Source organism: Artemia sp. Qi Xiang Cuo, chromosome 1 (assembly GCF_049724085.1).
Source record: "Artemia sp. Qi Xiang Cuo chromosome 1, ASM4972408v1, whole genome shotgun sequence".
In the NCBI taxonomy this organism is placed as follows: Eukaryota; Metazoa; Arthropoda; class Branchiopoda; order Anostraca; family Artemiidae; genus Artemia; species Artemia sp. Qi Xiang Cuo.
The window spans coordinates 30,639,648-30,653,798 of NC_142794.1; the positions used below are offsets into that span (position 1 = coordinate 30,639,648).

Sequence of the window (14,151 nt, forward strand, 5' to 3'; positions counted from 1 at the left end):
GATTTTTATGGTTGGCTTGTGGAAATGATTGGGGAATAGAATTGAGGAGTGAAAAGACTGTAGTAGAAAAGGACTTATAGAAGTAGTAAGTTTGGACATAAACCTATTGTCATTAAGCTTGTCCTAAATTATGCTGAGTTAATCTGAATTCTATCTTAAGTAACGAAAAAAGAGTTATTTTACTCATGAAATATTACAACTTATAGAATTGAACCACTCTATTGAACCACTGCATTATCGTGGTTATTGCAACAATTGGGCTATGTGCTATCCAAATTCTTTTCCAAATCATTATTTTCTGTTTGTTATATTCGTTTATTTCTTCGTTATGAGGGACTAGGATCCAAGTTTGAATCTCGTCTGAAGTATTCATTCAATGAAACTGATTGTTATGAGGGGTAGGTTAAGAAAAGAAAAGAACAAATAAAGGCAATAAAAGAAAGCTGAACAGTTTTCTACAAACGTAAAACATTTGAATTTCTTGTTTTTATTTGTTGCTTATCCTTTTATGTCCCTTTTTGCTACTGACTCCATATTTCTGATGTCTTTTTATAATTAGAGCATAATTCTAGTTTTGAAACTATTTCTTTGAGATGTGAATAATTTTGTTTCCTGTTGAACTGTCTGCAACGTAGAAATGGCTTGTTTAAGTAGACATTCATTTATGATACTTGAGAAGGAAAAACTTTTATATTCTGTAATAAATGATGCCGATCTATCTTCAAAGCTGTTTAGTGAAACATTCTGTCAAATGGATTTGTTTTTCTAACCATGCTGTTCAATCAGGATTATTCTATTTCGTACAAACATTGCAGCGCGAACAGTTAACCGTAAGGAAAGAATTGCGCAGAAAAACAGGAATTAAATGTCGATAGTGAGAATAAAGATAAAACGTCACAAATATTCTAGTGTGGATGACAGGAGAGTACCCAGGATTTGATTTCAGCTATAGAAATGCTGTTTTCTTCGGTGTTTTTTAGCCAATTAAACAAGCAAAAAGTGTTAATCAGTCTCGGGGGGGGGGGGAGCAGAGGTGCATTCACCCCCCCCCCTTATTGTTCTCACTCACCCTATATATTAAATACCTTTTTTGGTGTTTTCATTTTTTAAATGCCTTTTATTCGTATTTTCATTGGAAATTTTAAAAAATGAAAATTATTTTGCCCCCCTGCATTTTTGTGATTTGACGCCACTGGAGAGGGGTCAAGCATGGAAATTACACTGTTTAAGCATTATGACATCACGAAATAATACTATATATTGTAAGTGTAAAACAGTTTTTAAACAGATCAGACATATGTGCCAAGCTTATCATAAGAAATTTGAAGCTGATTGAAACCAAATTACTGCAGTTTACTCATGAGAGTATGTGGTAATTGTTCACAGAGGGAACTTTATACCCGGACATATAAGAACTCATAGATTCGAACCACTTTATTAGAACACTCTATTTTTGTGGTTATTATAACAATTGGGTTAGTTGGCCAGTAAAGGAAACTGTATATGTTTTCCAAATCTTCCTCTCTGTTTATGATATGATTTTTATTCATTTCGTCGTATAAGGGTCTAGTGTCCAAATTTGAATCCCGTTTAAAGTTTTCAGTCGACGGAACTGATTTGGTCGGATGGATAGGTTAATAAAAAGAAAAAGAAATAAAAGCAATGAAAGAAAGTCGAGCAATTTTCCACACACATGAAACATTTGAATATCCTATTTTTATTTTGTTACTGGTCCCCTGTTGTTCCCAATTTGCTGCTGACTCCATATTTCTTATGTCGTTTTATGATTAGAGTGTAATTCCAGTTTTGGAACTATTGCTTTGAGATGTATATAACTTTGTTTCCTCTGGAACTGTCTTGAATGTAGAAACGGCATCATTGGCTTGTTTTGTAGACATTTTTTTTATAATGCTCGAGAAAGAAGCTTTTATATTCTATAACAAATGGTGCTGATTTATCTTCTGAGATATTTAGTGAAAAATTTTGTCAAATCGGATAAGTTTTTATTTGTCTACCCATGCTTTTCATTCAGGAATCACTGTATTCCACAAAAAGGCTGCAACACGAACAGTAAACGAAAAGGGAAAAATCTCCGGAAAAAGCTAAATTAAAATGTCAATAATGACAAAGAAGGCAAAGGGTTACGATTAAACTATTATGGAGTATCTACTATTTTGATTTCAGCTATAGAAAAGTTGTATTCTACGCTTTTTTTCGGCCAATTAAGCAAAGGAACAGTATGTATTTCATTTTTTTTCGAGGCCGTGGAGGAACAAGGGTGTCAATTGGGCGGATTTGTCCTCATAATTTTTTGCCCCTCCCACTTAGATTTTGAAGAATATATTCCCTCCCCCCTGTATTTTTGGGAATTACGCCACAGGGAGGTCGAAAATGGAAATTCCACTCCCTTCCTCTACAAGATTATGATCATGTGGCTTCAAAAAGAGAAAAAGAGAAAACAAAAATACAAATGAAATAAAATATTGACTGAACAGGGATTAAAAATGAAACGAATATAACTTAAAAATGGCAATTACTATTGTTAAAACTGAATACATTATAATGAAACAACAATTGTCAGTGTTACCTACTAGTAACGATGAAGAATATTATCGAAAAATATGCCGGAACTTGGGGAGTTTTGAGGCTTGATTGACTTTGACAAGCAATAGTGAAATTCACTCTTTTTGGGCAAAACATGAAGGGGGTCAAGCTCACGATCTTCAGTAGGCTGAGCTGAGGCATTATGAGAAGCAGTCCATTCTCTCTTCAACTTCCTTCCAGCTTGCGTGGAGCTAACACTGGGGCTAGAGGGCACTGTCACTATAATTTGAGTGATTGTTGGATGGTCCAGATCATGTGTAATTCTACTGGCATATTTTATAATTGATGGTCTTGCAGCTTACATTAATACACCTTCGCTCCATCTTGCTTTTTTTTCAGAAGGGGGGTTATTGCACGTATCCGCTTACTTGAAAAAAAAAGGCAAAATTTAGCATGTAAAAAAAATGCATTTTTGGTTTGGAAAATAATTCAGTTTATGTTAGGCATTTAAAGAAGTTTAAAAAACAATATTATTTCAAAATCAGGGGTTTTCAATCAATTTTTTTAGAAAATTACTATTTCTTCGCAAAAACGTGGGTTTCCTAAGAGATTTAAAAAAAAATTTATTTAGTCTTTTTTCTTTTTTTTTTCTGGTTCGAAGAATTTTAAATTTTCTTGTCTTTATTGTAAAAATCTTACAAGGGGAATGGGGCCATTTTGGTGCGTGTGTCTAAAGGATTAATAATCCGCGGATTATTATTATTTAAAAATGGTGCAATATGTGCCTATTTTTTGCATTAAAAAACTGGTGTTAAAATAGGGGGAGCTGTAATTTTTTTTTTTTTTTTTTTTTAATTAAATAAATATTTATATTTTCCTTTATTATAAAAATAAAATACTCATTGTTACAAATTTAGATTTTTTAGAATGACTTTAAGCTCTTAAACTAAGATAAGCAGCATAGATTCTAAATTGTTTTGGTTCTTCTTCTAAAGACTAAAAGCACCATTAGGCTACTATGATCTAAAATATCACTGAAATACATTTTTCAGCAGTACTTGGTAACGAACTATAAGTAAGAAAAAAATCAGGTTAATAGTAACCGAAACTCTAAAAAGGAAGCTTTTGTAACAATTAATACATTAAAAGAATCAACATTTTATTCTAACCCCAAATTACCGATCGAAAGCTAAGCACTTTTTTCAAAAACATCCCTAAAAAGGCCCATTGATCTTGATAAAAATCGCCCCGTAAATTTCAGCCTATAAGAGAACTATGTAGAGGTTTCAGCTCCTGAGCAATAGGCTTCTAAGTGCATAAGCACCCTTAGTTCTAGTGTAAGGAAAGAATGTCTTCCTTAAATTAATGACAAGACAATTTCTTTTTATTATAATAATGAGAAAATTTTACTCACCAGAAATTGCTTAGAATTATCCATTTTGTATGTAAATGTTCACAAAAAATGGCAGTAGTGTTAAGTTGAATAAACTATTCAAAACTGTTGAAGAATCTAATTTGAAACCCGAATATATACAAAAAATAATTGCATAACAGCGAAACAAGACATGCTGGTTTTGGTTTATCACTAAAAAAAAGACATTGAACTTTGAAATTGCGTAAATCTCTTGACAAAGAAAGATGTAATGACCAGTAGAATAGAATATCTATCAGAAAAAACCTGTTTGGTACGGGGGTCCCTTAGAAATGGTAGACATAGCGCTTAAAATAGTATGGGAGGGAACATAATCCACCCAAATCCATAAGTACATGCTCTGGAAAGACACCAAGGAACATAAGGCAAGCAAATCCATAAGTACATGATCTGGAAATGTTTTTCCTATATGTGTAAGCAAATAACATAGGAATTGCTATATGTGTAAGCAAATAACATAGGAATTGCTATATGTGTAAGCAAAATGGTACCTCTTACCCTACTATTGGGAAGTATACAGAAGTTTTCAGGAGGTTTTTTTCTGGTAGTGGGAGGGAAGGGTGGGTCGGTGGTTATGTTGGAGGATCTGTTCATGAAGGAAGTTTTCATGGGGGAAGGGAAAGTGCAATGGAGGGGGCGCCGGACTTGCCAGCATTTTTTTTTGGTTATTGGGCAGTATACAACAATTTTCAGGTCTGTTTTTTTCGGGCGGGGGGGGGGCCAGAGGAGGGGATTACTCTGGAGAATATTTCCGTGGACGATTTTTCTTTGGTGTAAGGGACATTTCTATGAAGGGGGTGCCGGATTTCCAAGCATTATTTAAAAAACGATCAGAAATTAAATAAAAAAACAAGTTTTTTCAACTGAAATGTAAGAAGGAATATTAGAACTTAAAACGAACAGAAATTATAACGTATGTGAGGAGGTTCTCCCCCAAGTCAATACCTCGCTCTTTACGCTACAGTTTTTTTAGTGCTTTCAAAAGAGCTATCTATTCTAATTAAACGGCCTTTGTGATTCAGGGGTTTATGAATCAAAATTTTTTTTAACTTTTAACGTAAAGAGCGTGGTATTGACTAAGGGGAGAACCCCCTCATATACGTAATAACATATACGTAATAAAAAAAACAATAAAAAATACAAGCGATACGGCTCAGTAGTAATCGAAACTTTTAAAAACGGACTTTTGATGTCAATAAATGTATCAAAAGAATGGGCTTATAATGCTGATTCTAAATATATACATTTTATTAGGTTTAGTATTACTCATCAAAGGCTACGAGCTTGAGAAAATTTACCTGATTTTTTAAAGAGGGGGAAACGTCCCCTACAAGTGAAAGAATTTTAATGAAAATCACACCGTCAGATTCAGCGTATCAGAAAACCCTATTACATAGGTTTTAAGCTCATATCTGCAAAAATCTGCAACTTTGTATTTTTTGCCAGAAGAAAAATATACGAATATAGAAGTTAGTTACGTAATTTAATTTGTAAAGACATCCATTCAGCAAAAGAAAAGTAAAATTTTTATGCAAATAAAAGCTGCATTAACTAAAACACGATCAGAAATTAAATAAAAAAAACAAGTTTTTTAAACTGAAAGTAAGGAGTGACATTAAAACTTAAAACGAACAGAAATTATTCCGTATATGAAAGGGGCTGTCCCCTCCTCAGCGCCTCGCTCATTACGCTAAAGTTTAACTCTGTCTCACAACTTTATTTTTTAAAACAATAAAAAACTTTAGCGTAAAGAGCGAGGCGTTGAGGATGGGACAGCCCCTTTTTTATACGGAATAATTACATTTCAACTGAAATGTAAGAAGGAATATTAGAACTTAAAACGAACAGAAATTATAACGTATGTGAGGGGGTTCTCCCCCAAGTCAATACCTCGCTCTTTACGCTACAGTTTTTTTTTTAGTGCTTTCAAAAGAGCTATCTATTCTAATTAAACAGCCTTTGTGATTCAGGGGTTTGGGGCTGTCCCCTCCTCAACGCCTCGCTCTTTACGCTAAAGTTTGACTCTGTCTCACAACTTTATTTTTTAAAACAATAAAAACATTTAGCGTAAAGAGTGACGCGTTGATTAGGGGACAGCCCCTTTCATATACGGAATAATTAAATTTCAACTGAAATGTAAGAAGGAATATTAGAACAAAAAACGAACAGAAATTATAACTTATGTGAGGGGGTTCTCCCCCAAATCAATACCTCGCGCTTTACGCTACAGTTTTTTTATTGATTTTAAAAGAGCTATTTATTGTAATTAAACGCCCTATGTGATTCAGGGGTTTGTTAATAAAATGTTTTTTTAGATTTTAATGTAACGAGGGTGTTATTCACCATGGGCAGAACCCCCTCATATACGTAATAACGTATACGTAATAAAAAAAAAAACAATAAAAAAACAAGTGATATGACTAAATAGTAATCGAAACTTTTAAAAAAGGAATTTTGATGTCAATAAATTTATCAAAAGAAAGTTTTTATAATGCTTATTCTAAATATATAAATTTTATTAAGTTTAGTATTATTCATCAAAGGCTACGAGCCTGAGAAAATTTACTCGATTTTTTAAAGAGGGGGAAACATCCCCTACAAGTGAAAGAATTTTAATGAAAATCACACCGTCAGATTCAGCGTATCAGAAAACCCTATTACATAGGTTTCAAGCTCATATCTGCAAAAATCTGCAACTTTGTATTTTTTGCCAGAAGAAAAATATACGAATATAGAAGTTAGTTACGTAAGTTAATTTGTAAAGACATCCATTTAGCAAAAGAAAAGTAAAACTTTTATGCGAATAAAAGCTGCATTAACTAAAAAACGATCAGAAATTAAATATAAAAAAAAACAAGTTTTTCAAACTGAAAGTAAGGAGCGACATTAAAACTTAAAACGAACAGAAATTATTCCGTATATGAAAGGGGCTGTCCCCTCCTCAACGCCTCGCTCTTTACGCTAAAGTTTGACTCTGTCTCACAACTTTATTTTTTAAAACAATAAAAAACTTTAATGGAAAGAGCGAGGCGTTGAGGAGGGGACATCCCCTTTCATATACGGAATAATTTCTGTTCGTTTTAAGTTTTAATGTCGCTCCTTACTTTCAGTTTAAAAAACTTGTTTTTTTTATATTTAATATGACAAAAAGGATGAGACGGCTAGGACATGTTCTGCTGGTGAAGAATGAGAGATTGCCAAAGATTGTTCTTGTCGGCCGACCGTATTGCCAAACGAAAAGCAGGTCGTCTATGAATGTTGAGGGAGGATGTCATAAGGAAAGTGGGAACTTCTTCGGAGGGTGTAAAGAGGGAGGTTTTGAATAGATTGGGATGGAAGAGGAGTGTGCGTAGCTATGTTGCCTCTGTCGGAATTTTGATACCAATAGATACATCAAAAGAATCAAATTTTAATTCTGATTTCAAATATATAAGTTTCATCAAGTTTAATCTTACCCATCAAAAGTTACGCGCCTGAGAAAATTTGGCTAATTTTCGAAAAAGGGAGAAAGACCCCCCAAAAGTTATAGAACCTTAATGAAAATCACACCATCATATTCAGCGTATCATAGAGCCATACTGTACAGGTTTCAAGCGCCTATCTACAAAAACTTGGAATTTTGCATTTTTTGACAGAAAAAAGATCTCGGTTGCGGGTTTATTTGTTGTTTTTTTTTTTGTTTTTTTTCTTTTTCCAAGGGGTGATCGTATCGACCCAGTGGTCCTAGAATATCGTGGGAGGGTTCATTGGAACGGAAATTAAAATTTAAAGTTCCCTTTTAAATTGACCAAAAAAATGGAGGGCAACTAGGCCCCCTCCCACGCTCATTTTTTTCCGAGAGTCACCCAATCAACATTTTAAGGTAGCCATTTTGTTCAGAATGGTTAAAAATTTAATAAATATGTATCTTCGGTTGACTTAATCCCCCACAGCTCCCCGGGGAAGGGCTTCAAGCTATGAGCTTTGCCCATTCCTTACATCTTTTATAGGCTATTGGGAAGTATACAAACCTTTTCAGGAAGGATTTTTTCTGGTGGGGGGGGGGGTGGAGGAGGGGGTTACTCGGGATAATCCTTCCGTGGAGGATGTTTGTTTGGGGTAAGGGACATTTCTATGAAGGGGGCTTCATAGCCCCCTTGTCCTGGAGGACTTCAAAGTCCCCCTTCATAGGGGGACTTTTTTTTAGTGCTTTCAAAAGAGCTATCTATTCTAACTAACCAGTTTTTGTGAGTCAGAGGTCTGTGATTTAAAATTGACTTAACTTTTAACGTAAAGAGTGTGGTATTGACTAAGGGGCGACCCCCCTCATATACGTAATGACATATACGTAATAAAAAAACAATAAAAAAAACAAGCGATACGGCTCAATAGTAATCGAAACTTTTAAAAACGGACTTTTGATGTCAATAAATGTATCAAAAGAATGGGCTTATAATGCTGATTCTAAATATATACATTTTATTAGGTTTAGTATTACTCATCAAAGGCTACGAGCTTGAGAAAATTTACCTGATTTTTTAAAGAGGGGGGAAACGTCCCCTACAAGGGAAAGAATTTTAATGAAAATCACACCGTCAGATTCAGCGTATCAGAAATCCCTATTACATAGGTTTTAAGCTCATATCTGCAAAAATCTGCAACTTTGTATTTTTTGCCAGAAGAAAAATATACGAATATAGAAGTTAGTTACGTAAGTTAATTTGTAAAGACATCCATTCAGCAAAAGAAAAGTAAAAATTTTATGCAAATAAAAGCTGCATTAACTAAAACACGATCAGAAATTAAATAAAAAAAACAAGTTTTTTAAACTGAAAGTAAGGAGCGACATTAAAACTTAAAACGGACAGAAATTATTCCGTATATGAAAGGGGCTGTCCCCTCCTCAACACCTCACTCTTTACGCTAAAGTTTGACTCTGTCTCACATCTTTATTTTTTAAAACAATAAAAAACTTTAGCGGAAAGAGCGAGGCGTTGAGGAGGGAACAGCCCCTTTCATATACGGAATAATTACATTTCAACTGAAATGTAAGAAGGAATATTAGAACTTAAAACGAACAGAAATTATAACGTATGTGAGGGGTTTCTCCCCCAAGTCAATACCTCGCTCTTTACGCTACAGTTTTTTTTAGTGCTTTCAAAATAGCTATCTATTATAATTAAACAGCCTTTGTGATTCAGGGGTTTGGGGCTGTCCCCTCCTCAACGCCTCGCTCTTTACGCTAAAGTTTGACTCTGTCTCACAACTTTATTTTTTAAAACAATAAAAAAATTTAGCGTAAAGGGCGAGGCGTTGAGGAGGGGACAGCCCCTTTCATATACGGAATAATTACATTTCAACTGAAATGTAAGAAGGAATATTAGAACATAAAACGAACAGAAATTATAACTTATGTGAGGGGGTTCTCCCCCAAGTCAATACCTCGCTCTTTACGCTACAGTTTTTTTAGTGCTTTCAAAAGAGCTATCTATTCTAATTAAACGGCCTTTGTTATTCAGGGGTTTGTGAATAAGAAATTTTTTTAACTTTTAACGTAAAGAGCGTGGTATTGACTAAGGGGACAACCCCCTCATATACGTAATAACATATACGTAATAAAAAAAAAACAATAAAAAAACAAGCGATACGGCTCAATAGTAATCGAAACTTTTAAAAACGGAATTTTGATGTCAATAAATGTATCAAAAGAATGTGTGCTGATTCTAAATATATAAATTTCATTAAGTTTAGTATTACTCATCAAAGGCTACGAGCCTGAGAAAATTTACTCGATTTTTTAAAGAGGGGGAAACATCCCCTACAAGTGAAAGAATTTTAATGAAAATCACACCGTCAGATTCAGCGTATCAGAAAACCCTATTACATAGGTTTCAAGCTCATATCTGCAAAAATCTGCAACTTTGTATTTTTTGCCAGAAGAAAAATATACGAATATAGAAGTTAGTTACGTAAGTTAATTTGTAAAGACATCCATTTAGCAAAAGAAAAGTAAAAATTTTATACAAATAAAAGCTGCATTAACTAAAAAACGATCAGAAATTAAATAAAAAAAAACAAGTTTTTTCAACTGAAAGTAAGGAGCGACATTATAACTTAAAACGAACAGAAATTATTCCGTATATGAAAGGGGTTGTCCCCTCCTCAATGCCTCGCTCTTTAAGCTAAAGTTTGACTCTGTCTCAGAACTTTATTTTTTAAAACAATAAAAAACTTTAGTGTAAAGAGCGAGGCGTTGAGGAGGGGACATCCCCTTTCATATACGGAATAATTTCTGTTCGTTTTAAGTTTTAATGTCGCTCCTTACTTTCAGTTTAAAAAACTTGTTTTTTTTTTTATTTAATATGACAAAAAGGATGAGACGGCTAGGACATGTTCTGCTGGTGAAGAATGAGAGATTGCCAAAGATTGTTCTTGTCGGCCGACCGTATTGCCAAACGAAAAGCAGGTCGTCTATGAATGTTGAGGGAGGATGTCATAAGGAAAGTGGGAACTTCTTCGGAGGGTGTAAAGAGGGAGGTTTTGAATAGATTGGGATGGAAGAGGAGTGTGCGTAGCTATGTTGCCTCTGTCTGAATTTTGATACCAATAGATACATCAAAAGAATCAAATTTTAATTCTGATTTCCAATATATAATTTCCATCAAGCTTCGTCTTATCCATCAAAAGTTATGTGCCTGCAAATATTTGGCTGATATTTCGAAAAAGGGAGTAATACCTCTTAAAAGCTATAGAACCTTAATAAACATCACACCATCATATTCAGCGCATAAGAAAACCCCACTTTTGAGGTTTCACCCTCTTATCTGCAAAAATGTGGAATTTTCTATTTCTTGCCAGAAGAAAGATGACGGGGGTGTGTTTTTTTTTTTGTTTTTTTTCTTTTTCTCAGGGGTGATCGTATCGACCCAGTGGTCCTAGAGTATCGTGGGAGGGTTCATTGGAACGGAAATTAAAAGTTCTAGTGCCCTTTTAAAGTGACCACAAAAATGGAGGGCAACTAGGCCCCCTCCCACGCTCATTTTTTTCCCAAAGTCACCCAATTGAAATTTTGAGATAGCCATTTTGTTCAGCATGGTCGAAAATGTAATAAATATGTCTTTTAGGATGACTTAATTCCCTACAGTTACCAGGGGAAGGGCTTCAAGCTATGAACTTTGCCCATTGCTTACATATTGTATTGGTTATTGGGAAGTATACAGACATTTTCAGGAAGAATTTTTTCTGGTGGGGGGGCTGGAGGAGGGGGTTACTCGGGAGAATCCTTCCGTGGAGGATGTTTGTTTGGGGTAAGGGACATTTCTATGAAGGGGGCTTCATAGCCCCCTTGTCCTGGAGGACTTCAAAGTCCCCCTTCATAGGGGGACTTTTTTCTAGTGCTTTCAAAAGAGCTATCTATTCTAATTAAACGGCCTTTGTGATTCAGGGGTTTGTGAATTGAAATTTTTTTAAATTTTAACGTAAAGAGCGTGGTATTGACTAAGGGGAGAACCCCCTCATATACGTAATAACATATACGTAATAAAAAAAACAATGAAAAAATACAAGCGATACGGCTCAGTAGTAATCGAAACTTTTAAAAACGGACTTTTGATGTCAATAAATGTATCAAAAGAATGGGCTTATAATGCTGATTCTAAATATATACATTTTATTAGGTTTAGTATTACTCATCAAAGGCTACGAGCTTGAGAAAATTTACCTGATTTTTTAAAGAGGGGGTAAACGTCCCCTAAAAGTGAAAGAATTTTAATGAAAATCACACCGTCAGATTCAGCGTATCAGAAAACCCTATTACATATGTTTTAAGCTCATATCTGCAAAAATCTGCAACTTTGTATTTTTTGCCAGAAGAAAAATATACGAATATAGAAGTTTGGTACGTAAGTTAATTTGTAAATTACGTCAGAACCAAATTTAGAGACAGCCATTTAGCAAAAGAAAAGTAAAATTTTTATGCAAATTTTGTTTTCTTATTCAATGACGGTGAGCCAAAATAAAAGCTGCATTAACTAAAAAACGATCAGAAATTAAATAAAAAAAAAAAAGTTTTTTAAACTGAAAGTAAGGAGCAACATTAGAACTTGAAACGAACAGAAATTATTCCGTATATGAAAGGGGCTGTCCCCTCCTCAGCGCCTCGCTCTTTACGCTAAAGTTTTTATTGTTTTAAAAAATAAAGTTGTGAGACAAAGTCAAACTTTAGCGTAAAGAGCGAGGCGTTGAGGAGGGGAAAGCCCCTTCCATATACGGAATAATTTATGTTCGTTTTAAGTTTTAATGTCGCTCCTTACTTTCAGTTTAAAAAACTTGTTTTTTTTATTTAATATTAGAAAGAATGATCTTTCTGGGCTTTTAATTTTCAGTGATATTAACATTTTAAATTGTAGTGACATTCGAGCCCGTCTTGAGCTAGCCATAAATCGGGTTTGCGACCTTGCGCGCGTCGAAGAAACCGTTGGGGGCTGTGACAGTGACGACAGTGACTGGGGACCAGGATATGATGGGGGTGAAGAGCTAACTAAGGCGGTTAGAAAAGAACTAGCTAGTGTTCTAAGGGATCTTATGCAGCATGGTTTGTGCCAGGTATTATCAATAATATTGTTGATATTTTGTACTCGATTAAGCAAAGTCAATACAGCAGCAAAGAAATCAGTTATTTTCTGGTCGATTGCGTTAACGAAGCTTTAAATAAATATTTGTTATAATCTTCATGTAGAATTAGAAACATCTATGTAGTAAATTGATTTTGGCCAAATGAAACGAAAATATATTAAAGACTGGTAGAATTTGAAAATAAATTTGGTATCCATACTTGATTTTGTTTAATTGTGAGATTTTCTTTCGTTTTTTTCTATATCTAGCTTTTTTTGTTTTTTTTATATTTTTTTTGGCCTATGTTATAATTAAGGTAGTTGTTTTGGGTTATTTCTCCGCTAATAAAGACTCCTGTGTGTAAAGCCAACATATCCGGACTTGTGTTATTATTTAAATATTAATAAGCATTTTATTTAACTGCCTTATTAAAAAAAAAATACCCGTAAAAAATGTTTTCATGTTAATTGTAAATGGAGAGGCAACATGGTGTAAGAAATTATGCTAATTGTTAATTAATCGTTGACATGCTGGTAGTTTACATTAATCGCTCTTAAATTCCTAAACTCTTATATTGGCCAAAAAGCTATCTTAAAAAACAAATTTCATAAATAAAAGATTTTCCTTTTCCTTATGATGTTTTATAGCATACTTCGCCCCAAATCTCAACCTTGACCATAAAAAAGACATGCTTGAGTCATGTTTTAATGCTTAGCTTCAGTCAACATAATTTAAAAAATGCAGTACTTTTTTGTGTATAATTTATTTGAAGATAAGAGCAGATCTCAGGGAATACTACTCTGTTGCTACCAGGAATATAGATACTTTTTTCTGAGTCCTGGAATGAGAACAATACTTTTTAATTAATTGGTCTCTAGATGACGCGAGAGGAAATAAATTTGCTAGAAAAATGCTGCCAAATATGACCATGAACACATGTTGTTGAAGGGAAAAATAGATTATGTTCCGTGCAGCTTTCTGAAAACAATGGACTTGTGATTCTCTTTGTTTTACGATCTATTCTCGGCTACGACTCTCCCATTTGCAATCGTTACTTTGAAGACATTTCCCATTTGCACCGAACTTAAACGGTGAGTCGCTGAAAACACGTGTTTTGTCAATAAAACACGTGTCAATCAATGAAATCACGTGGATTGTCAATAAAACACGTGTCAACGAATGAAAACATGTGTTTTGTCAATAAAACAAGTGTCATTCAATGAAAACACGTGTTTTGTCAATAAAACACGTGTCAATCAATGAAAACACGTGTTTTGTCAATAAAACACGTGTCTATCAATTAACACACGTGTTTTGTCAATAAAACACGTGTCGATCAATGAAAACACGTGTTTTGTCAATAAAACGCGTGTCAATCAATGAAATCACGTGTTTTGTCTATAAAACACGTGTCAATCAATGAAAACATGTGTTTTGTCAATAAAACACGTGTCAATCAATTAAAACACGTGTTTTGTCAATAAAACACGTGTCAATCAATGAAATCACGTGTTTTGTCAATAAAACACGTGTCAATCAATGAAAACACGTGTTTTGTCAATAAAACACGTGTCGATCAATGA

The 14,151-nt window shown here is 34.1% G+C and overlaps 1 protein-coding gene across 1 annotated transcript in view; it reads left to right on the forward strand.

The window, feature by feature from the left end:
• LOC148956203 (RUN domain-containing protein 1) overlaps window positions 1–14,151 on the forward strand; it is a 134,517-nt gene that overhangs the window by 54,533 nt on the left and 65,833 nt on the right. The window contains exon 9 of the mRNA XM_089094487.1: window positions 12,364–12,559. Coding sequence (XP_088950613.1) covers window positions 12,364–12,559 — 196 coding nt within the window. The remainder of the gene's footprint in view (window positions 1–12,363; window positions 12,560–14,151) is intronic.